We start from the raw sequence: 26,663 nt of genomic DNA, 5'->3' as shown, positions 1-26,663 counted from the left end.
CGTAGCCAGCCAGAGGGCTTAAGGCGGATCTTTCTACTCTGCATCAGATATGCTGTGTGCTCACGGTGTATGTCGGGGGTTTCAGCACAGCAACAAGACACAAGAAGAAGCTCTGCTTTTACTGGGACTTCCAAAGGTCTGATCGAGTTCAAATGTTTAAGGGTTTGTTTTGTTTCATAAAAAATGCATCCTCTCTGGGAGAAAAAACTGTCTGATCCCCAGATAAAACACCACTGCAATGTCTAAACACACAAATCAACGATTCAGGTCAGATAAGGCCTCCATGTCCTCGGAGTACTCTATATTAACCCTATGTTATGTTCACAGCCTTCTGAAACCAAACCTTCACAAACACAAGAGCAGAAATGCAAAAAGTTAGTTAGTTTCCAGATCTCAGCGAATGACTAGTTGTAATAAATTTAAAGCTTTAGTGCGTAACTTTTTAATTTTAATTAACATGTTACGTTAAAGCCAGTGCCAAATGAGTTGCTACAAAGCTAATTAACACTATCAGCTCCACACAACTATCTGTATCTCTTAGTATGACTATGTTCAGAAGATTTTGTCGCCCGCGCAGAAAAGCAAGTAAATATAATGAACTCTTCTGAAGAGTCTGTCTGTTTAATCCGCTGTGTCCTCCTTGGCTACTAGCAAATGCATGGAGGAGGGGTGGGGGTGGTGCATGGTTACAGAAGGCTTGTATCATGTGATCGCGCTGACAGTTTTGTCGTCATTACTTTGAATTCCTTATGGGGGAGACAGACGTGCTATAGCTTCACGGAATGTTGCAGAGTTTTCCTTGTGTCAAACTGGTAATGCTGGGACAGTTATGAGTGGAGGACTGCTGTAATGGTTGTCATAGGAGTTTACTAGGCTGCAGTGGAGCAGTGTACAGCTCAGGCCCAATTTAGCTAATTTTAAATCACTCTTTATTGCACAATGAGGCAGAGCAAAGACAATGAGCTCTCTCCGGCCCATTAACAGCTCACACACGTCCTCTACTGGACAGACCATTACACCAATATTGGGAGCAACACTTTAATGACTCCCCCCAAATCAATTCCAGTCTCCTGTAAGCATCCGCTTTCAATGAGGAATGGCAACATGCAACTGTTTGCTTTAACAGGCCTTTTAAGTGCGAGGGCGGCTCTGCTGTACTTCTGGGTGAGAGGAAGTGGTGGGCCTCGTCCCCAGGCTTCACAAAGGGCTTGAAGACAGAATCTGTGAAGCCGGGCTTAGATTAACAACCCAGACACTGAAGAAAGCAGCACTGTGATGTTTGAGTGCAGTCAGATCCTAAAGCCAGACATGCAAGGCAGGCCAATTCCATCCATCACCAACTGTGGAGGAGCAGGGATGGGGGGGCTGTGGTCTGCCCTCAGTTCACCTCCAAGAAGGACGGACAGATCAGAGAGGCCTAACAGCTGGAGCCCTCAGGGGAATACTATGAGAGACAGGTCATGCCTAGGCATGTCACAACTTAAGATTTTAAGACTGATTTATTTATGAGGACAATGCACATTAATCATTAAACATTTCTGTAAATAAGCCAGTTAGCCAGATGGCTATTTTTTAACTGTAGTCCTAGTTACCTAGCACGTATGTCTTTATGACAGAGGGAAACCAGGTTACCCAGGGGAAAAACCCACGCAAAATACGGGGAGCACATGCAACTCCAAACAGACCGGAGATTCAACTCTGGAGTGTCTGCTTGCTGTGAGGCAGCAGCACTAACCAGCATCCCTTCCATGACTGACACATTTTATTTCTTCAGGTTTCCTCTTAATATACATTGAAGATTAATGTATTAAAGTTATAAATGAGATCTGCGGGTCCGTGAACTCTGTTCAGTTTTTTGGGTTCAAAAATCAAATAATAATACATTTGTCATTGTTGTTCACACAAACAAATCCTCTCTCCATCCTGATATCCAGCTATGCTGATTGGTTGTTTTTTTGCCCATTTTGACTTTGAGATTTCTGCCTTCACGGTGTAATCGTGAAAAAAAGAAAAAAAAGAAACTGTGTCGCTATTGCTCTGGGTAATATATAGACCACACTAAACAGTTTTGAAAGGAACTGTTTCCTCCTAATGAGGCCATGTGCACACTCTCCCCAACATACTGCTGTGCTGTGTCCTTTAGAATTGCACCATGGACAATGCAACGGCAGGTAGAGCCACACCCAACCTGGACTTTTCAGGCCAATACCAATATTTATGTTGGAGAGTTCTTAAAATCTGATAATAATAATAATAATAAATTGGTTTCAGCATTATACTTTAATCTGTTAAATTATTAACAGGGATTTCATTGCTAAATGCTGCTTTCCTGAGAGGAGGTGACGTGCTGGGAAGTCAGTGGTGCATCCTGACAAGTTACTGGCTGCTGCAAGGAGTAAAATCTCTATATCTGGGCGCCCGCTCTACCAACTGAGCTATATTGGCGCCCATATATAGAGGTTTTACTCCTCGATGCAGCGGACCAGATTTGACTCTGACCTGTGGCCCTTTGCGGCAAGACGCTGAACCCTGAGTTCAATGGTTCCTGTACTAAGTAAAAGCGCTTTGAGTAGTCGTTAAGACTAGAAAAGCGCTATACCATAGAATTATGGCTAGTCCATTTCCATTCATCTGTCCTGTCAAATTAAGGGATAAAATCCCCCAAAAATAACATTTAAAAACCAAACAAGATACTGCCTATGCATAAAAATAAAATGGTTGTTACAGAGCAGTGATTTAACACTAAAAAGTTTCACCAGTGTGGGCCAACTCGGCTCCTTCCTTTACATCCAATGAAGAGCAGACATACTGTATGAGGCGGCACTACAGCCCCATCTACTGACTACTGCTGACTACGCTGTCTGTCCTGTCCCCCCCCCCCCCACACACACACACACACACACACACACACACACAGTTACCTTTGTCTGTTCTGAGGCAATGCCTTGGTGTCAACAACAAACATCTTGGACACAAAGATGATGAGTGGCTGGTTTTCCCCACTGGAACACTGGAGGAACGCTGGAGAGCAACCAAGGGGAGGAAAAAGAGTCAAACACACATCTGAAATCACTACACAGAAGGCAGATGAGCGCCAAAGTCTTTGTTAAAACCAAGGTGGAGCCGCAGCCGTTTACCAAAAACAATGGATCATGTCAACATGTAGTCATTGCACCATCACAAGCTGGAATTGAACTTTCAAATGTCAACTTTTCAGACAGCCAAGTGATATATTAAACTTACCTATATGTATGTAAGACTTTGTTTTTGTTTGTATTCTCACTTGAAGAAATATGTTTCACAGTAGTGTTTATTCAGTTTGAAGTGAGTTGCTGATTTTGCTAGATTAGCGAACATTATTTGGTCATTTAGTCCAAATAACAAAATTAAAACATCATTTCAGGTACAGGGTATTATTTTTGAGAAATGTCATTTAAATTCTTCCCAGTTTATGTGCTTATTAAACAGCATTCGGATCAAGTGCCAGGTCAGATATGTCAACTGAATTCCATCGCGCCTTTTTTACCTGTCAATCTACACGGGTAAAACATTAGCAATCAGTGTGTGTATCTCAACGATCTGATCTGTAGATACACAGTCCCTCATCTATACCAAAGGTAAAACAATGTAGATACATTTGTAACGATAGGATACACTGTTATTCAAAGATAATATACTTCAGCCGCAATTAGGATTTGTGACTATAACAAATCAAATATTTGCTAAATTTCTTATTTCAAACACTGAGTCAAAAATGTACAAAGTTATATCTCCTGCATCAAAAATGGGAAACATGAGCAGTGACCCTAAAGGCTCAGATACTAGGGTTTAGCAAAATTCGGTTCTGGTATCCAACGATACCTTTTTTGTTACTTTCCCTCTGTAATAAAAACTTATTTCAGTTGTAAAACCTAATTCCAAAACTATTTATCATAATTAACTGAGAACATTTGGTTATTTATTTAGAAGATTTTACACTCAAAACTAAATATTAAACCCTCCCTCTCTCCTCTCAAACCCATCCCTACAACCTATTTAAATCAAATAATTATTCATTTCTTAAACAGGACCGTAACTTTTATTCTTGTATTTGTATCTTACTCTATTGTAGCCTGTTTTATTTGATGATTGTTTTTAACTGCTCTTTAACAGGTGCTCTAAGCAATGTCATGTGTGTTATAAGCCACAAAATGTTTCATTTACAGCAAAGATCTCCTCACTATCTGCTAGCTGCCTGTCCCCAGAACACACTGTAAAACCATCTCCTCATTATCTGCTAGCTGCCTGTCCCCAGAACACACTGTAAAAAATGCGGTTTCTGTAGACAGCCCAGGGTCTACAAACAGCAACAAAAACAAAGTGTGCCAACCTGTACCACGAAGCATTCACATACAGTGTTCAAGCCAATAACCGACAAGAGGGATTTGGGGGTTGGGGGTTAGTGCACGTAAGCACAGAAGGGAGGGGGAGGGGACGGGATGAGGAGGAGGGAGGGGCGAGCAAGTCTCGTTTTGTCAACAAGAAGTAACGTCACCCAACATCGCTTAGAGCTCCTTTAATGTTTCAAATTGCCTTGCTGCTGAAATGTGCTATAGAAATAAAGTTACCTTGTCTTGCAACCTCAGCCTGTCAGTCAGTCACCAGGTCATAGTCATAGACACCACAGTTGTGCCGGCTTGTCTCATAGGGTCATGAAACACCAAGCCGACGGCTGACCATTGGCAGAAAAGGCAGTCAGACTGACCGCCTCCCCGAGTTTGCCAAAAAGAAGAGCCTCAAAACACACCAACGCGATGCCGACTGCAGCTGATTGGACAACCCGTCATGTGGGTCTGATTTTCCCAGAATTTCAAAGCCAGACTGTCGTGAACGGCTTGTTCAGAATACTATCTCCTATTTTCCTGAAATAGTTCACCAAAATGTGCTTCTGAAAACATTTTAAGCAAGAAATAGGCCGTGCAGCTGCTGAATCTGTCTTCATTTCAGATCGACAAAGGTCAGTTTAACAGATAATCGTCAGATTTTGAGAGACTCTAGTCTAGCTTGTCACGCTCCTTGTTTCCGGGTTAGCACTCGACTATTAGAGTGGTCATTGGAACTGCCGGCAGTGTTCGCCTTCCGACCAAGCATGCCAGGCTGACCATAATGAAGACGGTCCAAAGAGCCGATTATCGTGTTGGTGTGTCAGACCCTACCTTTAAACTTTTGTGTATACCACCATACCATATTTTCCGTACTACAAGCCGCTCCGGAGTATGAGTCAAAAAACGTGTTATGAAGAGGAAAAAAAACATATAAGACATATTGGACTAGAAATTTATTTCACAAAATCCAAGACCAAGAATAGACATTTAGCACATAGGACAACAAGCTGAATGCGGTAGGTGCCTGTTATGTTAACGTAACACATTAACAGTTATTCAACTACAGCACACAGAACTACCAAGGCGTGGAGACGTAGTTGCACCATTGCACGTTGTTCAACCACCTATTTGGACCCGCTCCTCTAGCTCTGGTTCCTTTAGCCATCTTGGTTTCAGCCCACGATTAGCTTCCTTTGTTTTCTTCATTTCAGTAAGAGGAACCCTTTTGCCAGTCCCTTACAAGTTTCTCACTCACTCCAAACCTCTTTCTGCTGCTCGATTACCATTTTTGGCTGCATCTTTTACTACTTGCAGTTTGTAATCTGCAGAAAATTATTTTCTTTTTCGGGTCTTTTTGCTCGTTTTCAGTCTTTCTCAGTTGTCTTTGGGAGCAGCATGTAGTTTTCACAAGCCTAGAGCACCCTCTCGTGGCTGTAGATGGTAATGTTTTCAGTATGAATTAACGTTTAAAAACATGTTAAATTATATATTTTTGATATATAAGTCGCATTCGATTAAGACCAGCCAAACTATGAAAAAAGTGTGACTTGTAGTCCGGAAAATATGGGGTGTGGGTTTGTGTGTGTGTGTCTACCTCTCTTCAGCTCTTGTGTTTGTTCGGGCAGCGAGTCGAACCGCAGCGGCCAGACACTCATCAGTTTCTCCACCCTCTCTGCCGTCATGTCTATGGGACTGGGAAGTTTCTCACACACCATTGCTACAGACTGTGTTAAAGAAAACTTGACAACAAATGCAAAGAACCACCTCTCCCCCCCCCTCCAAAAAAAAAAAGCTCACCTAAGGCAGTCAAACAAACAAATATGAAGGGAAAGATGTTTAGCTGATAAGAGAGAGAGGCCAAAAGGCAAAGGATACAGAGGACAGCCTGGGCCAGAGGTAACCACTGGCTGCAGATGGCAGAAAGAAGAACTTTGGGGTCCGAGTGACGAGAGTCCCTGGCCATCACCTTCACCCCAAGTGATGCTACCACCTTCTCCACCTTCTCCTTGTCTCTACAGTCACAGAAACAGGATGGATAGACTTTACAGGTGGACGTTTGAACATGGATAGCAACACACTGATGATATAATATATACTTCAGTATATCTTCATGTTAAAACATCCCCTTACAACATAGAAATCGTTCAATTAACAAAGCAATAGTGCTGAGGGGCACATATCTACATCTGTTTTTGAAATGTGTAAAGTAGAGCCCGACCGATATTATTAGCCAATATTAGGCATTTCTCAATCTGTCGGTATCGGCACTTATCATGGACGATCATTTCTTTTTAATATTCATTCATCTGAATCATTTATAATGACAAATAAATCATTCTGATATATGAGTATTTAAAAAATAACGGTCATGTTATGGGTGTTGGCGTTGCATAGTTTGTCCACCAGAGGGCGCTCTACAACGTCCCTGTTGTCAACACTCATTTTATTTTTTGTTAATCAAAGGACTTTATGTTTCACATCTTAAGTTTGTATTTTTATACATTTTGTTTATCAGAACTTTAATATATTTTGATGTTCCTCTGTTGTGACAATAAAACAAATTGTCATGTTATTTGAGTGAGAACCCATAAATAACTAGAAGTAACTAATGTTGTTAATGTTGCTGTTCATGTTTAGTTACGCGTTTCTGGATTCTTTAAAAAAAAAATGGATATTGGCCGATATAAATTGGGAATTTTATAGTTTATAGCTCCAGAAGGCCAGAACTCGCCCAAACCATTTATCACATCAACATTCTTGTATACTGGGCGTAAACAGGAGGCAGCATTTACACTCCGCCCGTTGCTGGTAGTGGCCATGGTAACGTTAGTAGCTTTAGTCTCAAAGAGCAATAATCCTGACAGATAAGAGCCAAGCAGACGGTGTTGCCGAAGGTCTCCATTTGCGGCCGTTGAGACTGCAACACAACCCCGCAGATTCCAAACCAAAATGGGTCAGCAGTGTTATCAAAGGTTTCCCGGTTTAGGGGCTCGGAAAACACTAGAGCTGGAGGAACGAGAGGTGTAAACGTAGCAAAAGATTAGTCCTGTCAAACAATTAAAATAGTTAATTGTGATTAATCGCATTAACGTCATACTTAACTTGTAATTAATCGCACATTTTCATCTATTCTAAATGTCCCTTTATTTCTTTTTGCCCCATCATTTTTTCCACTTTAATGCTCTTATCAACATGGAAAAGTGGATCGGCTTGCTTTGTGCAAATATTTTTTTATTGAAAACAACATTGAAATATAGCCTAGTGTAGTGTACAATTTCACACCAACATTCTCACTTGGAGCAAATAATCTCTCACACAATCAATAAAATGGTGAAAAAAAATACTTTGACAAGGGGGGGGGGGGTAATTGGCATCAGCTGTGTGCTTGGCCATCAAGTGGTATTTTAGACTGGACGTGCTGCAATGATAGCTAAGTTCACAACGACCAAAACACACAGATCCCTTTGGTCTTGTCAATGGAACATTCGGCAACTTTTAAAAAGTAAACTTTCCATTCAGAATCTTATTGGCGTCTATTTCGGCGTGTCGCGCTCGCCGTCCACTCAAAACGTAACGTTACTACTCTTTGGCCCGCAAGTGTGTGTGGCGTGCCTGTTTTGTTTCCGTTCTAGCTAGATCCGGTGTGGTGTTGTAGTTTTTCTAAGGTTACTAGTTGTTGCAACAGCATGTGAAAAAACAACAAAGTTTGCTAGTCCAAAAAGAACGTTAATCTCGCAATAATAAATTGCTGTTAAAATGGGTTTCGTTAACACCGTTAATAACACGTTTAACTGACAGCACTATAAAAGATATTCATTTTTTAAACCAAAACGTAGCGATGTAGATGTAGTCTGGTGGTGTGTGTGCGTGTCCGTGTGCATGTGTGTGCCTGTGTGTGCGTGTGTGTGTGTGTGTGTGTGTCTGGTATTGTTTTATCATTATTTTTGTATGTCTCTGTCTTACTCGTTCATCTTTAGTATGATGTTATTTTTTTTCTGTTCTTTTCTTAGAGTTCAGTTCATGGGGGAAAAAAGAGAAGAAAGCAATAGTGCTCATGATTTTTAAAATGTAACAGAGTTTCAGGGTCGTATTTCACCCACCTCCTAGTCACAACGGCATCATATAAACTCCAAATGTTATCCAGCACCAGCTGCACAAACAGCTGCTTCTTTCCTTTGGCCTGCAGCAAACATGGGAGACAAAGACATCACACCAGAATCAATGCAGGTTCAAATCACCAGCAATACAAGCTTCCAAAAATGACGTGAGATTATTCTCTGCACTATAGAACAAATGCCAGGGAACCAAATATTAAAAGCAGAAGAGCTGAAGAGGGAAACAGAAGACATTTGTTTCTCTGCACCAACCCAAGACATCACTCTGTCTGTGTCTCTGCTACAGCTTCACTCACCACTAAGTCTGACTTAAAAAACAACACTAGGATCGTCATGAATTCTATAGTCAGAGATTGACAATTTTTTGTGATTGATGCGGACAGAAATCCCTGATTTTGTATTTTTTTTACGATTATTTTTGGGGCTTTTCCAACTTTATTTGATAGGACAGCTAGGTGAGAAAGGGGAGAGAGAGGGGGAATGCAGGAAATCGTCCCAGGTCGGATTCGAACCCTTGACCTCTGCTTTGAGGCATAAACCTCCCTGTATATGTGCGCCTGCTGTACCCACTGAGACAACCTGGTCACGCGGCACCTTTTCTTAAAAAATGCGAAGGAATATGCAGGATATTTATGGAATTTTAAGCGATTAAATTGCATGACCTTGCAAAAACCGCAGTTTGAGGTCTTGTAGCGTAATTACATCACTTCACAAAGTTACCATGGCAACAGGGGAAAATGGTTGCTCTTGTGTGAAGTAAATGTAAAAATGTTAAACTAAAATATTTGTGACTTTTTTGCTAAGAAAAATGCAGGGATTATGAAGTCCTGCGTTATTTTAAGCGGAAATCGGCATTTTATGCGGCAAAATTCATATTCTGGTAGTTTGATGCAATGGGTGAAGTGTTATTACCACTGAACACAGTTATTTACTATTACTATTGAAGCTCTATAAAGTAAGCAAGCCACTGCCTTGCTCAAGTCTTTCAAACTGCACCAGTTTCTTTCTTTCTTTGAAATTAATTTTGTTTTATTATTTTTTGTAAGAAAACAGAAAATACAGGTCATAGAGAAAATAATGTAGGATACGAAGAGTATTTTTTTATTTAATGCCAGCCTTCTCCATAAAACATTGTTAATTAATTAACAAACTTTCAAATCTTTCATTTTTATTTCTGTTTTTAAACTCTTCCCATATTTAACTTACTTACCAATTAGCTTAACAAAAAATGATATGTCATATACTCATATCAATTGTATATTATAACTGCTTGCACATTTATTTCTTTATTGTTGTGTATTGAAAGCTGTACAGAGCTTTGATACTGTGTTTTGTCAACAAGTGTGAATTTACTCATTGATATATGTTGCAAAATGTTCAAAAATGTAAATTCATTCAGAATTGAAAATTGAAGTAAAATTGAAAAAGGGAAGCTAAGAATATATCTAAATAAATAAACAATATACAAATAATGATAATAAAACACCTTTCTCCCTGTACCCTGTGAGAATCCTCTTCTCACATTTCTTTTGTTTCAAGTTTCATGTTAGTTTGTAACCCAGGTTTTGGGTTACAATTACTATTTCTAGTCATAATTTAGAACATCTTTATTTGTGACTTATAACAACCCCAACAAACACGTCAGACTCCTACCAAGAGCCTGGGTCTGTCCCAGGTATCTTCCTGAAAGGGAGTTTTTCCTCGACACTGTGACACTAAATGCTTACTTTTGGGGGAATCACTGGAATTGTAGTGTAAATTAAAGAGTGTGGTCTAGGCCGACACTAACTGTAAAGTGACTTGAGATAACTCTTGTTGTGAAATAATACTGTAAATTAAATTGAATTCGTTTAAAAAACGCTTCTCCAGGGCCGCAGAATACTTTATACTAGGCCCGCACTATATGAGGTAAATATACGATAACGTTGTTGAATCTCACAATAAGGATATTACGTGTAATAAATAAACAGGTATTAAAGTGTTTTCAGTTCTGCTGCTTTCAGTGTTCTGCTTAAATACAACAAACTGCTTGTTGAATTATTAAAAATCAAAATGAAAGGAAACCATTTCCACCATTCTTTTATCAAATAAATTGAACAATTAATACAAAATAATGAAATGTAAAAGCTCTTGCACCAATTAATATCATGATGACGATTAAAAAAAAAAAAAATATATATATATATATATATATATATATATATATATATATATATATATATATATATATATATTCTGCAGCCCTAGCTTATAACCTGCCTGATAATATGCGCGAGTTGCACTCCCTATGAGAATCAAAATTATTTTGATGCGTAAAGTCAGTCATTTTTTCATTTTAAGTAGAATAGCTTACTATAAGTGTGTTTTGTAGTTGCAAATAATAGAAAATGTTACTTTATTGTGTCAGAAACATTTCCTGAAGCAAGCTTATCCATTTGTCTTAGACAAAGAAAAGCCTAAAACACGGTCTGTTCAAAACGAGTACAGAGCGGGTTCAGCTCTTCTCTGGTGCCCCGTGTTAGCTCTACTGAGTGGGTGGCATTGGTGTTGTGTTGTGCTGACAGGACTACAGGGGGCCAAAGGAGGCACCATTAGCATCTCACAGAACTACACTCTACATTCAGTTCAGTTGGAAATGGCACACAGTTAGGACTGAACATTAGAGGCACAGGCCTTGCACTGAGTGGGGAGTGGGAGCACGGAGACAGAAGTAGAATTACAGATCAGAGGGTTACATCACCCATCAGCCAGCCAGTGTCATACACCTGTTGGTTTGCTATGGCATCATAACCCTCTGAATCTTAATCCAATCGTGAGGTGCCTAGAGATTGGCACCATTAGTAAATAAAAAAAAAAAAAAAGAGCACAGCACCGGTACTGATGATGTGAACACCTACAACTGTCAGTTGTACAAGTGTTATGTAAAAGCCATCATGTAAGCAGTGATATGACACCGCTACAATAAAAATAGGAGGACCTGGGCAAAGTTAGTATAGGGCTGAAGGATTAGTTGTTTTATAATCAAAATCGTGATTTGAAAGAATGCGATTGGCTAACCGTCAAGACTGTGATTAATCCAATGTGAATTGTGAACTGAATGTGTGGTGTAAAATTTGATTTAGCATTTTTTATTCCTCTTTTTGTTATTATATTTATTGTTTTTTTTTCATAAGATAAATGCTGGAATGTTACATACTCCAGATTGTTTACAGACATGTCCTAATTTCAGTTCTTTTTTATTACTTTAGTTAAGATGATTGTAGAAAGTGCAATTAGACGGTGGGCCGAGGCGTCCGTATCTGCTTAACTTTTTGAAATGGACGATCCACATGGAGAGAGAACCTGGATTTGTGAAGTTGGGACAATTGTTTTTATTCTCAACGGTATGAAAAGTGTTGCAACTCCCATTTATTGCCCATTTTATCCCAAAATCATAGTGCACAACCCGTAAATAAGCAGGCAAATGCTTAGTCGAGTAAGATACTGACATAGGATTGATATTAAGCAACCAGATATATCTTATCTAGAACAGCTGTTACATGGATGATTCAGCTGTCAGACACGAGCTGCAGCGGCAGCCCATTGACCATTGCCAAGGACATTCTTTGTGTGATTGTATGTATTCACTTAATTAGAACATGATATCTATTTAAAATGTTTGTTTTGTACACTGTGTTGCTCAAACGCATGCAAGCGTCTCGTTAGTGTCATTTTAAGTAGGGTAGTTCAAGCCGGCTAACTAGCAGTAGCTAGCATCATGCACTGTACCTAACATTAGCACCTTTGACTCACATCTAACGTTATTTCCCGTAAGCTGAGGTGCGTTCAAATTTGGCAAACAGTGGCGAGCGTTAATGGCGAACATGAATTCTTTGAATTGTGATGTGAGTCGAGTGCAGATTTGAGTTGTGCACGTGTCACTTTACGACGAGTGAAGATGTGAGTTGCGCATTAGTCACTTTGCGACAAGTAGCCTATAAGATGCTAATGACAGACTTCTGTAATGTCAACACAGTAAAAAAGGGCCTACAAAATAAAGTTGGTTCATTGCTAGCTACATGTTAGCATCAAACAACAATGGCTGTCACTGGAATGGCGTTTTGAGCTAACGTTAGCAACCAAACAATCATAGATAGCTACAACGTTTTTGAATTGACTGCTAGCTTAGCTACAAGCTAGCAATCAAACACAACAAAGGCTGTTACTGGAATGGCGTTATGGGCCAACGTTAGCAATCAAACAATCATCGATAGCTAAAACGTTTTCGAATTGACTTCGATCTTCTGTTATTGTTTGGAATTAGAAAAGTTCATTATTTCATTTAACCAATTTCAGTATGACACATTATGCCGTAAACCGTTTAAATCTGAGCATGTGCAACTAACACCTGCACTCAACCAGAGCAGGTCTGACTCAGCTCTCATCGGGTATGACGCGTTAGGCTGTAAACCGTTTACATCTGAGACTCAAATCTGCACTCTTCTCACATCGGGGAGTGACAACTTCAATTTGAACGATTTGTTGTGAACATTTCATTGTAACGGTAACACTTTGTCCAGCTCACATTGGCTACAGCTCCACTGTATGTCCGTGGATAATTCCCTCAAAGTGGTTGCAAATGTTTGCCAAAAACTCAAGGCAAACATGAACTTGGAGATGTTTAAGACATATTTAATTATCAGTTACCTGACATAACAATAAAGGGTCAGTAGGTAGCCAATACTCCAACCGGAGAGCTAAGAGCTCAACGAAACTACAATCATCCAAACAAGTTAGAACTGCACATTATAGAAATAAGACGTATAACTATCAAAGAACATAGGCTATCAAACAGAGCAGAGTTATAATGTACATAAACATGTCATACAGATTTACTTCTGCAGGAGTAGCCAACACTCAAACGCATCGCTCCCCAAAGAGGAGGATCAAGCCATGTGGCCTAGTCATCTTCAAGTAACTTATTGTCACAGTTTGCACACTGACAGAGGTTTGCATGTGGCAGCTAATGCAGTTTACATGAGCAGCTACCCTTAACACAATTATTTTTAAAACGAACAGTGCACATGTTCCAGTATGGCCTCTGGAGCTGGCGGAAGTGTCATCCAGTCCACTCCATAGAAATGTCCTACCATCTTCCAGCCACGATATACAGGACGAGGAATGTCTCACATACACTCAAGACTCCTTCTGTGTACTGCAGCTTGATACCTTGCCTGCTTCACTAGCCAAAAAGTCCCTGTCTCAGATAAGGAGAAGGAGAGACTCATTCCTTCTCCCATCTCCCTTCAGCGGCGAGAAGCAATTTCCCGGCATGGAGTGTGTCACACGATTAGTTTTTCTTCTTTTACCCTTTTCCTGCTGTGTGTCTGAACCTTGTACTTTTCATGTTTGCAAATAATGCATGGTATTGGAATAGGGTTGCACGATATTGACAAAATGCAATATTGCCATATTGGTCATAAATATTGCAATGTCTATTTTGATATTTAAAACATGCGTAAAATTACAAAAGTTACTGGAAAACGCATTAAAATAGATTCATAACAAATTAAACAAGTTTTTTTACAACACAATGTTTTTTTCAACTGACTGTCATATTGGACTGGTACAACATGAATAAATAGATAAGGACCATGTCTACAGAACAGGACGTGTACTGGGTGGACAGTATAAAATATATAAACAAGGACCACGTCTACAAAGCAGGACGTGTTGTACTGGTTGAATATATAAATAAAGAGAACCGGACACACTTTCCTTCCGCTTCTCTGATTCATTCCGTTTTGTTGTCTCTATCTATTTCTTCCCTGGCTTAGACAGTCATTCTCAGTCCCTCCAGAAAAACGTGATTATGCGATCGCATAATTCAATGCATAATCAGTCAAAGTCCGCATATTTATATGTGGTATGCATTTTTTAAATACACCGCACTTTCGTCACATAAATTGCCGATTTCCGTGCAAAATAATTAAAATAATTTTGTTGCAAAAAAGTCACACATCTTAGCAGAAGGTTGAAAAATGAGAGAGATGAGAGCAGCAATTTCCCCCTGTTGCCTTGGGAATGTTATAAAGTGTGCTAGTAGATAATAGTCTTATTTCTGACAGCGGCAAAGGCTCTATTGAAACTGAAGAAGAAAAAAAGAAAAGAATTCTTATTTTTTTCTGCAAATTAATTGCCTTGTTGAGGGGCTTAACATACACAGAAACTCAACAAAATTAGCGGTCGCATCAATCCAATTTGACAATTGACCTTTTTTTTTTTTTTACTTTCGTCATGGGGCATGGCCGTGGAGTGGCGGCCATTTTGTGAGTTTTGCCAACGAAACAAGATGTGGGTGTAACTCTAGTGAACACTGCCCAATAGGCTAAAAAATGTACAGGATTTATAAGAGTCCAACCCTGAGGACATCAATAGACAGATATTTACTCAAGGTCATAGCGGCACTTGTTGGCAACAGGAAATACGCCTAAAGTCAAGGTGCTAATGAATTACACCGAGAAATTTCATTCGATCAACTTCAAATTCCGTCTGTATCATCTAAAGACATTACCACTAAAAAGTTATTAAAAGCAAAACTGTCCAACGGTGTGCGCTCCCATTGCAGTGAACAGCATACGTCTAAAATCACCAGCCAAGCAGTAGCATTAACAGTTGAAGGATTCGGTAAACCTTGGATTTCTTTCTTTGGCAGTTACAGAATGTGTCCAATAGGACAAAGGAGCATGGGGGAAAGATTGAAAATACATGTTTTTAAAAAGACCTACAATGACTCATGGTTACATTACCTGAGCTCCTTTCATGATCTTCTTTGCTTTAGCGTTGAGGTAAAAATCCCCCCATAGGGTTTTGAGCAGCACCTCTGCCTTGATACCCATTTTCTGGCTGTAGATGTGGGCAAACTGCTGGATGCTAGGAAACACAAAAAATCAAACTCTTAGCCCTCCGTTTACATTTTCTATGCAGGTTATCACAGACAACGGAAAGGCATTCATCTTATTGCAAGCTATGCTGCAAATTTAACCGGGCTTATTGGCAGCTTTGAATAAAGGTGAGCTTTGATGAGAGTACTGAACAGGATCAGGGTGAACATGTTGTCTGGATCTTATCCTCCTATTCTTTTGCTATAGACGACGAACGGGTTTCTTGGGTCCAGAGGCAGCAATGACTCAGCCGTCTCCTCTGACACTTGATCGGTTTATTTAAAGATCACAGAGACACAGCTACCCTCAGCCAGCCTTTGTGTCCTCATCACTGCCTGGCGTCCACCGAACTGCCAGTACAGCACGGAGACTTTATGCCACTGTGGTAGTGGAACACATGGTATGAAGCCATGTAATAAAATGTAAGGAAAAAGTATTTTACTTTGAAATTCCTCAACTGGAGAAAAGTAAAAGGTCGTTTTAGGTAACACTTTGATTTGTTTTGGTATCTGATGCTTCTGGAATCATGTAGAGACTGTAAAATACTGTAGATTAAATCTAAATGGACAGCACCATCTAGTGGACGTGTAAAAATGTTTTCAGGTGTGTCAATTTTATTCTATTAATAATAACATAAATAAACAGGATTTCATAGGCAAATTTATTTTTTCATGTATTTATTTAATATTGGATCAAATGGCATTCCATATTTTTAAAAATATTGAATGAATAAACAATGAGATGGATTTTGGGGTATTGATTGAAGTTACTGGGTCATAGGTCAACACATGAGCCACATTATCCTTCCAGTTTATGATACATTACAAAGACATTTAAAAAAACTGAAATAAACACAAACTAGTTGCTAAATACTAAATAATAAAATAGTCATACATTGTGCCATCAGCAGTCTCCAGTGAAACTGCCTCTGCGGTTTTAAAAACCAATCTCTGCATCTGAGGAGCCGTGCTGTCACGTGAGCTAGGTTATTGGTTGCAGCAGTGTTCCCAGGATGCAAGCCATACAATGAGCTCACCGCAGGCTGACTGTGTGTTCTTAACAGTGTTACAGTCAGACACGAGTGTCCATTTGGAAAAGAAAGGACAGTCAGGTTAATGACTAGAGTAGATAAATGGGATGTTTGGCAGTACGTGGGTATTTAAAATGGATGTGTTTACTACTGTTGTCAGGCAGCCTGCTTCCCTTTACTTCCTGTCTCTTCTTCTTTGTTTGTATGCCCTCTGGTGATTCAGAGAATACATTAAAAAACAATGTGTTGAGCAAAAATGTCTCCGTGCTTGCTCGTAGCCCCTTTATCTGACACTTTGGACCAAAGGGGGGCACACTCAATTTCACCAAGGGCTCTGGCACACCAACCAGATGGCCAACCTTTGGCAGAAAAGGCCCCAAGTTAAGTCAAAAAAGTGCAGTGACTTGAGTGTACATTCTGCGCAAGACGTAATATGCAACACATGCTTTAGACCATATACACCGTGCAAACCCCGAAGTCATGGATGCAGCTAAAGACTGAGTCCGCAATCTCACCTGAAGCCCCAGCCATCGACGGCGCTGGCAAACACCACATTCCCCTGGTCGGGGGAGAAGTAGAGTTGGGAGTCGTCGGCCTCCTCCAGCCCAGCGCTCCAGTCATAAACCTGATCTCCAGTCAGGAGCTCGCTTTCTTTCTCCTCCTCCGCTTCCTCCTCCTTCTTTTCTTTCTCCGCCCGCTCCTCCATCACTTTGGATGTGAACAAAGCACCTGTCACCGCGTTCACCTAAGAGGAAGAACATGCTCAGCAACCACTTAGTTACAGAGCTGTACAGAACACTTCCAACTTTTTATTTGTGTTTCCACAACTAGATGAAGTACAAAAAAAACACATTTCACTTAAAATTGAAGTCTCACTTCCACAGACAGCACTTTTTCTATCATTAATGGAGAAAGCCTGTCCAGTTTTTCCACATGTGCTGCCCATTGGTGCTGCTTGAGAAAGGGCCACCTGTACAGTGGCTTATATGACTTTGATGGACCAGTCACAACAGTGGGCCAGCTGACCAATCAGAGCAGACTCGGCCTTTCAGCAAGGCGGGAACAAGAGCTCAGATAGAGCGTTTCAGACAGAGGAGGTGCGGCCAGGAGCAGCATGAGAAACAAAATTTTTTTTTTGAACATCCAAGCATGGAAACCTATTCTTGTAGACCCCAACAGTAAAAACATGATGCCAAAAAGGAGTATAAAGGGGCTCTTTAATAAAAAATACTTGTGATTTCATTTATCTATGTTCTTTATCTTTTTATCTTTTATCTTTTATCTTATTAGTCCTTAATAATGTGTATCGGTGTCGGCATTGATAAACCAGTATCAGTCAAACCCTAGAAAATACACAAAGGCTTAAACGATTCAAGACAGCTGAACACAAACAAGTACAAACGGAAGGTTTCTTTGCAGCGCTGTAACACGGCGACTGAGAGTGTTCTGTATATAAAACACCTAGTGAAGATGTCCTGAGTGCGGCCTGTGTCAGATGAGAGCTCTTACCTGTTCCAGGATCTTCTGCAGGTGGCTGTAAGCTTCCTGAGAGGTGAGCTTCAGCTCCAGGATGAGTCGGTCTATCTTGTTGATGACCAGGACAGGCCTGATGTTCTCCAGCCACGCCTGGCGCAGCACAGCCTGGGTCTGCACACAATGCAAAGAGAAAGACAAATCATTGTGACCCAGTTTTGCAAGGCTGATGGAGAGAAATGTAATTTCTATGTGTAATGGGCATGTGTTTTCTACAGAAATACTGCTTTGTGGCTCTCCTTTGAGATGACAACACCAGCAGTGGCACCAAGCCAATTTATGATTTTGACTGCTGGTCTAAAAGGTAAACACACAGGCAACTTGTCATTTTAATTTTTCTTTGGGAAAAAATGATGAGATATAACATGCTAAATAGTGAGCTTTAGAGGAGCTGGTAGGTGGACTTTTTTTAATTGTTGGACAGAGACAGGCTAGACATTTCATGGAGTATGTTTACATGCACACTAATAATCCACTATTTATCTGAATATGACAATATTCCAAATAGGGATGCAACTATAGAATCCAATCCAATATCCAATAGCATGCAATTATAAATTTAGTTGGTACTAATATAATCTGACAAATAATTACACAATTATTATGCATTCATTAATTTCACTGCTAATGTATGAAATTACATAAACACTCTAGATTTTATTTTTTGCAGCCTTTTAAAACAAAAATAACATAACTGTTTTTAATGTTTTAAACTGATTACATGATCAAACTTTTTATTGAAATCCATCTGAAAATATTAGAGACTATGGGTCCTATCTTGTACCCGCTGCGCAATGAGGGAACAACTCTGACTGGCTCATGATCAGACGGTGGTTTACGGAGCGGTAGATTGGCTTTGCAAAAAAAACGGAGCGTTCTATGAAATGGCACTTTTGAAAAATTTAAATCGCTCGATCATGCATATTTGATTGTGGGAAGTCACTATCGTGATGGTGATTAAAATTTGATTAATTGAGCAGTACTACCTATGAATTAATGAAGACAAGTAAAACATACAACCTTTTTGAACCATGCGGTTGGCGCACAAATGTATTTTCTGACGTCAAAAAAAGCTAAAAACGGCCCTGCTAGCTGGTGTTTCTAAAATTTAGAAGAGCTGCAAGACAAGATGTCAGAGGGAGATATCGCGGAATGTTGAAAAGGAGTAAATGCGATGTAGAGATCACTTTGCAGCCTTTTGCGAAATAGGGATGAAGAGGAGTAACTAACGTTAAGTGGTAACGTCAGTGACGGGTTATTATAGATCCCACCTAACTTCCAGGCGAGGCCCGCCCTACAAAGCAGCTTGATTGATTGGGGTTAGGCAGTGACTTCGAGTAGTTAAGGTTAGGATAGCCGATTGTCCAGGGGAAAGGACCTGAACAAATCAGGTTATGTTACGGTGCGTAACCATGGACGCCTAATGTGAATGCTTTTGAAGGGCGGGCCTTGTCTAGAAGTTGCGTGGGTTTCATTACAACGAATAGATAACTGGTAATGTTAACAAGCTAACAAACACTTTTTTACCAACTTGGGTTAAATTCCCCGTTGCAGCTGTTGTAGCAGGAAGCTATTCTGACGTCGGGGCCTTGCTCTGCTCTGTGTTTTGTGAAAATGAAACCATGTAACCCTATTCTGGTACAACCTCAAAATACAATTATCAACCTGAAAATTAGGATAATATAGGCGCTTTAGGGCCTGCGGTCTGAAGGTAGCCAAGTCAACGGTACTGTTTACCTGAGGACACACTCCCTCCACAGCATCAACAACTATAATGGCCCCGTCACACAGGCGGACAGCAGTGGAAACCTCTGAGGAGAAGTCGACGTGACCAGGAGAGTCGATCAGATTTAGAAGGTAGTCCTGATCTCCTGAGGGGACAAAAGGAACACAGACACTATTCAGAGTTTTCTCCTCCAAATCCCCACACTTGATCAGCAGAATATTTATCAGCTTTGAATGTAAAGCAGGGTTTTCCCCACCATTATAAGTCTAAAAATGTGTATTATTGTGCATAAAGAAGCCAGCAAAAGATGGAAAAATCTCCAAAAGGCATCAAATGACAGATTAGACATTTGTATAATATGGCCCCAAAAGTTAGATTTCATTTCCTTCATTTACTTTTTGACAATAACAGAAAACTAAAAAATGGTGTCTGCAAAAGTTGGGCACCCTGCAGACTTTATAGCGTGCACCGTCCCCATTGGAAAGCTGAGACCTGGCACTGTCATGGATTGTTCTCAATCATTGTCTGGAAAGACCAGATGATGTCAATCTTAAGGTTTTAAATGCCCAGAATCATCTGACCTTGCCCCAAAAATCAGCACAATGGCTTCTTCTAAGCATAATGATTCTAAACACACCTCAAATAATCCACGGTGGATCACATCAAGAGGCGTAAACTGAAGGTTTTGCCATGGCCTTCACAATCTCCTGACCTCAACATAATTGAAAATCTCTGGATACACCTTAAAAGACCCGTGTGTGACAGACAGCCCGGAAATCTCAAAGAACTGGAAGACTTTTGCAAGGAAGAAGGGGCGAAGATACCTCAAACAAGAATTTAAAGACTCTTGGCTGGCTACAAGAAGCGTTTCCAAGCTCTGATACTTGCCAAAGGAGGGGGAGGGGCACAAGGTATTAACTCTCCAGGGTGCCCAAACTTTAGCAGACGCCATTTTCTTGTTATTTGTTATTTTGAGAGTGTAAATGATGGAAATAAAATCTAACTTTATGTGACATATCATACGAATGTCTAATTTGACATTTGATGCCTTTTGGAGATCATTTCTTTGCTTCTTTATGCACATTAATACAAATTTTTACCTGTGGTGCCAAACTTTCAAACGCGACTATAGGTGCAGCACCCGAGCCGTTTTTGTCAGCACCTAAGCCGAATGACAGCACACAAAAAAAACGCGAAAAAAAGCACCACAAACTGAATAAAAGTATCAGCCTAACGAAAAGATTTCTAGGGTTGGGTACCGTTGACTTGTTTTTACCTGGAATTTGGTTCCTGTAGCCAACGGTACCTTTTTTCCCTCTGTAATATAAAACAATTATTTAAGTATAAATAAAAATAATTCCAAACCTAATTATCCTATTAAATTATGTTAAACGTTTTGTAATTTATTTATACTTCCAGAATCCCAATACAAATCCAATCAGCACATATGCATCGCGAAAGAATTGAATTGGGACAAAAGCTTATCGTCAGAGCCCTATTTACAGTAAAGGATGTTGATGAAACATCTACAATGTTTGATATCTGGGAATCATAACCTGAAATGATGTAGGAGACTTCACACATGACGACTCAAATGAATTTAGATTAAATGCATCTTTATTCAATTATTGAACATGAGTGTGTGCCCAAAATGTCTCTCTGAACATCAGAACAACTCCCCTTTTATACTTTTCTTCTTGTCCTCACACGTCAGTGCATCCATTTCTGTGACTCAGTTACCTTCAAATTACTACTTTGTAAGACACTTCTAATAAATTAACACATCATGATCTAGTCTCAACTGTGGGTTCAGGTTACCTCAAACTAAGCCTTCTGTGGAAGATCCTTAGAATAGCCAAAATACAGTTGAAAACCTACATGCCTAAATATTCCACCTATCAACGTATTTGCGAAGTTTGAGTCCAAGGTCGGTAAAAGTGTATCATTTTTTAAAGGAACATGTACTTCACTTAAGTCTTTGTCATTATTTGATAACTACTAAAAAGAGAAATCTTAACATTGAGCCCCGTCTTCCAACAATAATCAGTAGCGACCTATGCTAATTCATGAGAGACAATAGTTTTAAAGTAATATGAGTCAAAGGTGTGTTGCTAAAGACCACTTTATGGCTACAATTGGACTTTCTTTTACATTAGATAGAGTAATACAAGACAGTCATCAACCAAGAATCATCCTGAGTGCTATTAAATATAGTCTAAACAATAAACAAAATGTCTTCCCCTCTGCAGTCAGCCTCATCAACAAGAGCCCGGACTGTTGGTGTAACAGACTATTGTTGATCCTACACAACCGGTATTGATGGGCTACAATTATGCCCCAAAGTTCTTTTTTTAAGACGGAAGACCTTCTCAATTGTAGTTGGAGTATCGGGTGTACTTTGTTACAGAGCGTTCTGGAGACAAGATGCAGGCGAGATACAGAGAGACAAGTCTCTTTCAGTAGATTACCCAATTGTCCTACTTCCTCGGCTGTCCCCTTCTTCCCACATTTTAGACACTCCCAATAGAAAGCTTAGCAACTTTTGGTTTTGATAGATACAAACAAGGCCATGTAAGCACATAATTTATTACAAGGATTATAGACTACTCCTTTGTCTGTTGTTCTCTCTTCAACTGTAAAACTTGCCTGATGTTCTTTTCCACTGCAACATTTACTCACCCCTACTGAACACAACTGATGATTATAATTCACACAATATTATGCAAAGCACTTATAAATCCCAACAGTATCTACCGGAAGGAATAGCAACGTTGATTTCGCTGCCTCATTTCAGTGCCACCTTAAATGACTGCATTGCTCTCACATGCTCCGAATCGACGTTACAGATAACAGATGCATCGCTGCATGTGACGCTAGTTAACACTAACTTCACGCCTGACAGCAGGTAACATTAGCCTACCGCTAGCTAGTAGCTGGATTAAACACGGTTAAGATGCTGACAGCTAAACAGTGTAAAAGCGTGACTGTGTTTCACTGTTGGGGAATCCAAAAGCGGGATGTACAACAGTCTGCAGCTAAAGACACAAACTCGCACTTGGTCACTGCTGTTGTCGACAAAACAACACGGACGGAACTAAATGGTGCTTCCTCATCTGTTTTTGTCCTATAACAGCAACTTAATGGTGAAATGAATTATAATTGTGAAAAGATATATTACATTTTAATAAATCATTTAAACTTGTTAATTTTGTGCTGATCCAAAAATGTATCCATTACGTGACTCAAAACAGTGACCCAATTCGGGTCAATATGCCAAAATCCCCATCAAACAATATAATGGTTATGTTATGGCATCATTTTTTAGGTCCTGTAGATAGCCGACAAATAAAGATGACTTGCCATCATGTCCAGGTATTCCACTGAAGTTACAACAGAGGCTGACGGCAAAACCTTGCTTACCATTTCTATAATGCAGGGAGATGGCACTGGACTTCATGGTGATCCCTCTGATCTGTTCATCCTCCCGGCTGTCCAGATATCTCAGCTGGGACATTAAAACACCACAAATGAGCACAAATATTGACAGAACAACCAAACAGCATAAAGACGATCTCTGCTAGCCACTTACCTTCCCAGCCAGCCGACTTGATATGATACCATTACTTGCCACCAAGCAGTCAGCCAGAGTAGTTTTGCCTGCAAAGATGCAAAGAACAGTTCATTTTTGACAAATATAACCTTTGATTTATCTTAAAATCTGGAGATGCACTGCTTTTGTATATTTTTATATCATTTTAAGTTAAATATCTTAGATTTGACTATATTAGTTTTTTAATACTTTGACATTTTATATTTAAAAAAAATCTACAAATTGAAAAAATGTATGGAATCACATTTGGAATAGATTTTGGAGATAATCATGCTGTGATAATTGTATTCTTAGATCAAATCTCTCAAAATCTTTAATATATTTCTAGAACAATACGTAAAAATGCTGTTTTTATCATAAGGTGTATGTTGCACAATAGCTACTTATACTGCCATATATTTCTAAGCAGTTCTACTGTATGATTTGGCAACTGACAACTGAAGTTATTACATTTATGTAAATATGTGTTATGTGCAAATTTATTACGGTGAAGTACTGAACCCGTCAAGCAAGTAAACTGCAAGTCGAGTGCATAATAAAAGGAATATGGCTTTACCATGTCCTATATATCGACCGATACTGTTTTTCCAGGCCAATACGATACAGATTTTTAGTAGTTTAGGAAACCGATGACCAATTTTTGTAACCGATACAGTATGCAAATACAGTTACAACTTTCCGTTAAAACACATTAAGAAAATAACTAGCACACTTTATAGTTAAATATCGGCCACAACATTGGATAGGCCGATAATTGGTCGTCGCCCCCCACCATATAGCCACAGTAGCTGAATAAGTGAGCAAACATCAGGGCTCGCTGTTGCTGATACAGACATTGAACTCACCATGGTCAACATGTGCCAGAATGCAAAGGTTTCTAATGTTGGCAGGGTTTCTCTGCAGTGCAATGATCTTCTCCAGGCTGGTGTGTCCCATGGCGAACACCTAAAACAAACGGCAACACAAAATATACAAGTTGTTAGTCTACGTTACAGTAACGTTAACCCTCCTGTTGTCCTCGGGTCAAATTTGACCCCTTTTAAAAATATCTATTTCCTAACTATGGGTTTCTTTTAACCATACTACCATAAAAATTGATGGAGTCCATACAACGCTCTTTGCAAATACAATTGGTCACTTTCATTGAATTTTGGGTGTTAAGTGAAATGGTTTCAAATCAACATCCTGACCAAGACTCATCCACTCAACATATGTTACTCTGATCTGAACTATTAGTCTAAAGAAATCATAATTTCTGCTTTTTTAACTCAAATATTAGGTATAATTCTATACAAATGAGGGTTACCATGGATTCCAAAAAGTAGTGTAAAACTAGTGGTAGTAAGGTTGTGTTATATTAAATAATAATATTGTGCTGGAAATGTCAAAAGACGAAAAAGGGTTAAACAATAAACAAGTGTTAATCTTTTTGACCCAGGAGGACAAAACAAGCGTTAACGTAGCATGAAGCTATGTTCCAGTGCAGGCTTACTGGCTATGAAGTTGGCTAGCGTTGGCAGCGCGGGGGGGTTGTACAGTACAGGTTTTCAAACGTGGACTTTGTTAACGTAAGTACACTGAACACAACATGTGAAACCAGACAGGACAGTAGGTACTGAGACTGGTTTCTCTGTGAATTGTGACAGGTGATGTCGGCTAACACTGTGGCTAAGCGAAACCAAACTTCTCCCAGGAAGAAGAATAAGAGCTAAGCTGGTTACTAGAGGCTACACACACTACCACTGTCACGCGCCACGCTGCTGTTTCAAGTAAAATACAACAATATTGTAAGAATAAGCACATAACGTAAAGACATGTGGACATCTCAACTCACGTTGTTTTCCCGGAAGATGATGAGACAATTAGCCACGCCCACTATGACGCAAACTAGAGAACAATCGACAGTTAAAGAGATGGAGCAACAGTTGTTCTGGACGACAACCGTTGAAGGGAAACAGGAGCACTTTCCCGCTGATGGCTAGGCGTTACTGCGCAGCCTCCAACTGAGTTTTACGACGTAGTTGTGACGTAGGCAACCTGTCTGAAAGTTGTAAATCTTCTGGTAGCTGTGCCAAGAAACATCTCAATAATTACTAATCAGCAGAGACGGAGATCATAGTTATATGTTAGGATATAACATAGGTACAGGCTAATTATTGCTAATCAACATGCTAGTTAACGTTAGTAATTAAACCTAAACAGCTGATGTAGGTCGAAACTGTCTGCGAGCTTCTCCTGACAGTACGGTGATTTGTCGACTATGCGACGGTAAGTCGCGTGGTTATGACGCAATCGTTTGCCTATTTTTACAAAAACGTTTGCTATGGAGCCATAACGTGAGATACAAGGTAACGGATCCTTTCATACATTGTTGTGCTTCTTTAGAAATAAACAACGGACAAATAGAATCTTGAAACGCTTCAGATGTGAAGTTATTCACTTTCAAACTGTCACCAAAATGAATGGCAGTCAATGGGATGCTAAATGCGAGTGATGGCGCCATTGGAGCTACGCATAACTACAGCCTAGCCTGCTTGCCAGTTACAGTGTTATTTGGTGTTTACTATACACCGAATAACACAGTAGCATTATTATAACTAAACACAGTTTCGTCATAATAAAGCTAGAAAACCGCATTAATTCGATTCACCACCAAAAATAGTCTGACACTTTCTACTTTTAACAAAGTATGCATTCTCTAACAACAAGGCTCTTTTCTTTTTACACATGTCAGTCAATGCAACACGTCGCTCAATGCTGTGACGCTCGGTGGTTGCTATGGGTTACCAGATGGAAGAACATATTTTGGAAAACTTGTGGTAAATTCATTTAAAATGCGTGATATTTATGTTTCATAATCAGTTCCATACTCAACATAATGGATGGGGTGGAGACAATAAAAGCCATGCTTTTATTGCTATTGTAACTTAATGTGTCCCAAGAAGCAGATATTAAATAGAATTATGTAAAAAGAAGTCACCTTATTGTGTATTTTTGCTTGCTGGGTTCATGTGGTCTCGAACACATCGGGAAAGCGATTTGGAAAATGCAAGTGAATTCCTGCTGAAGTCAAAACACAACTCGTAATTTGTGAAAGTATTTTTTTATTTCAATTTATGGATGTGAGGTTCAGCAAAATAAACAAAAGATTCATTATAAATTCCTTGACAGTCTTAAGCTCTACCACACACAGACCTTAAAACAAATAGAGTAGTAGTAAAATAAGTTCGGATAAACTCAAGGATATCCGACCAGAATTTCTCTGTGTAAGACCATTTCTAACTAATAGGAAATTCCTAGAAAAACCATCCATATTCAATATTTGGTTTAATGTATTAGTCCTACACATGGGGAAATTCCAA

The 26,663-nt window shown here is 39.6% G+C and overlaps 1 protein-coding gene across 2 annotated transcripts in view; it reads right to left on the bottom strand.

Annotated features, from left to right (window-relative positions):
* efl1 (elongation factor like GTPase 1) overlaps positions 1-25,318 on the bottom strand; it is a 98,920-nt gene extending 73,602 nt beyond the window's left edge. Inside the window, exons 1-12 of one of the 2 annotated variants that reach the window (XM_034867666.1) lie at positions 25,136-25,318; positions 24,147-24,246; positions 23,281-23,348; positions 23,112-23,196; positions 19,703-19,836; positions 17,942-18,079; positions 16,948-17,177; positions 15,268-15,391; positions 8,465-8,544; positions 6,240-6,376; positions 5,959-6,081; positions 2,922-3,021 (exon numbers count right to left, since the gene is read on the bottom strand). In XM_034867666.1, coding sequence (XP_034723557.1) covers positions 2,922-3,021; positions 5,959-6,081; positions 6,240-6,376; positions 8,465-8,544; positions 15,268-15,391; positions 16,948-17,177; positions 17,942-18,079; positions 19,703-19,836; positions 23,112-23,196; positions 23,281-23,348; positions 24,147-24,237 — 1,310 coding nt within the window. In that variant the 5' untranslated portion in view covers positions 24,238-24,246; positions 25,136-25,318. Of the gene's footprint in view, positions 1-2,921; positions 3,022-5,958; positions 6,082-6,239; positions 6,377-8,464; positions 8,545-15,267; positions 15,392-16,947; positions 17,178-17,941; positions 18,080-19,702; positions 19,837-23,111; positions 23,197-23,280; positions 23,349-24,146; positions 24,247-24,793; positions 24,813-25,135 lie in introns of those variants that run through there. The other variant, XM_034867674.1, reaches the window with a different exon arrangement.
* Positions 25,319-26,663: the final 1,345 nt, after the last annotated feature.

This window comes from Etheostoma cragini, chromosome 1, assembly GCF_013103735.1.
Source record: "Etheostoma cragini isolate CJK2018 chromosome 1, CSU_Ecrag_1.0, whole genome shotgun sequence".
Classification (NCBI taxonomy): Eukaryota; Metazoa; Chordata; class Actinopteri; order Perciformes; family Percidae; genus Etheostoma; species Etheostoma cragini.
This window is presented reverse-complemented; position numbering and strand designations above follow the sequence as displayed.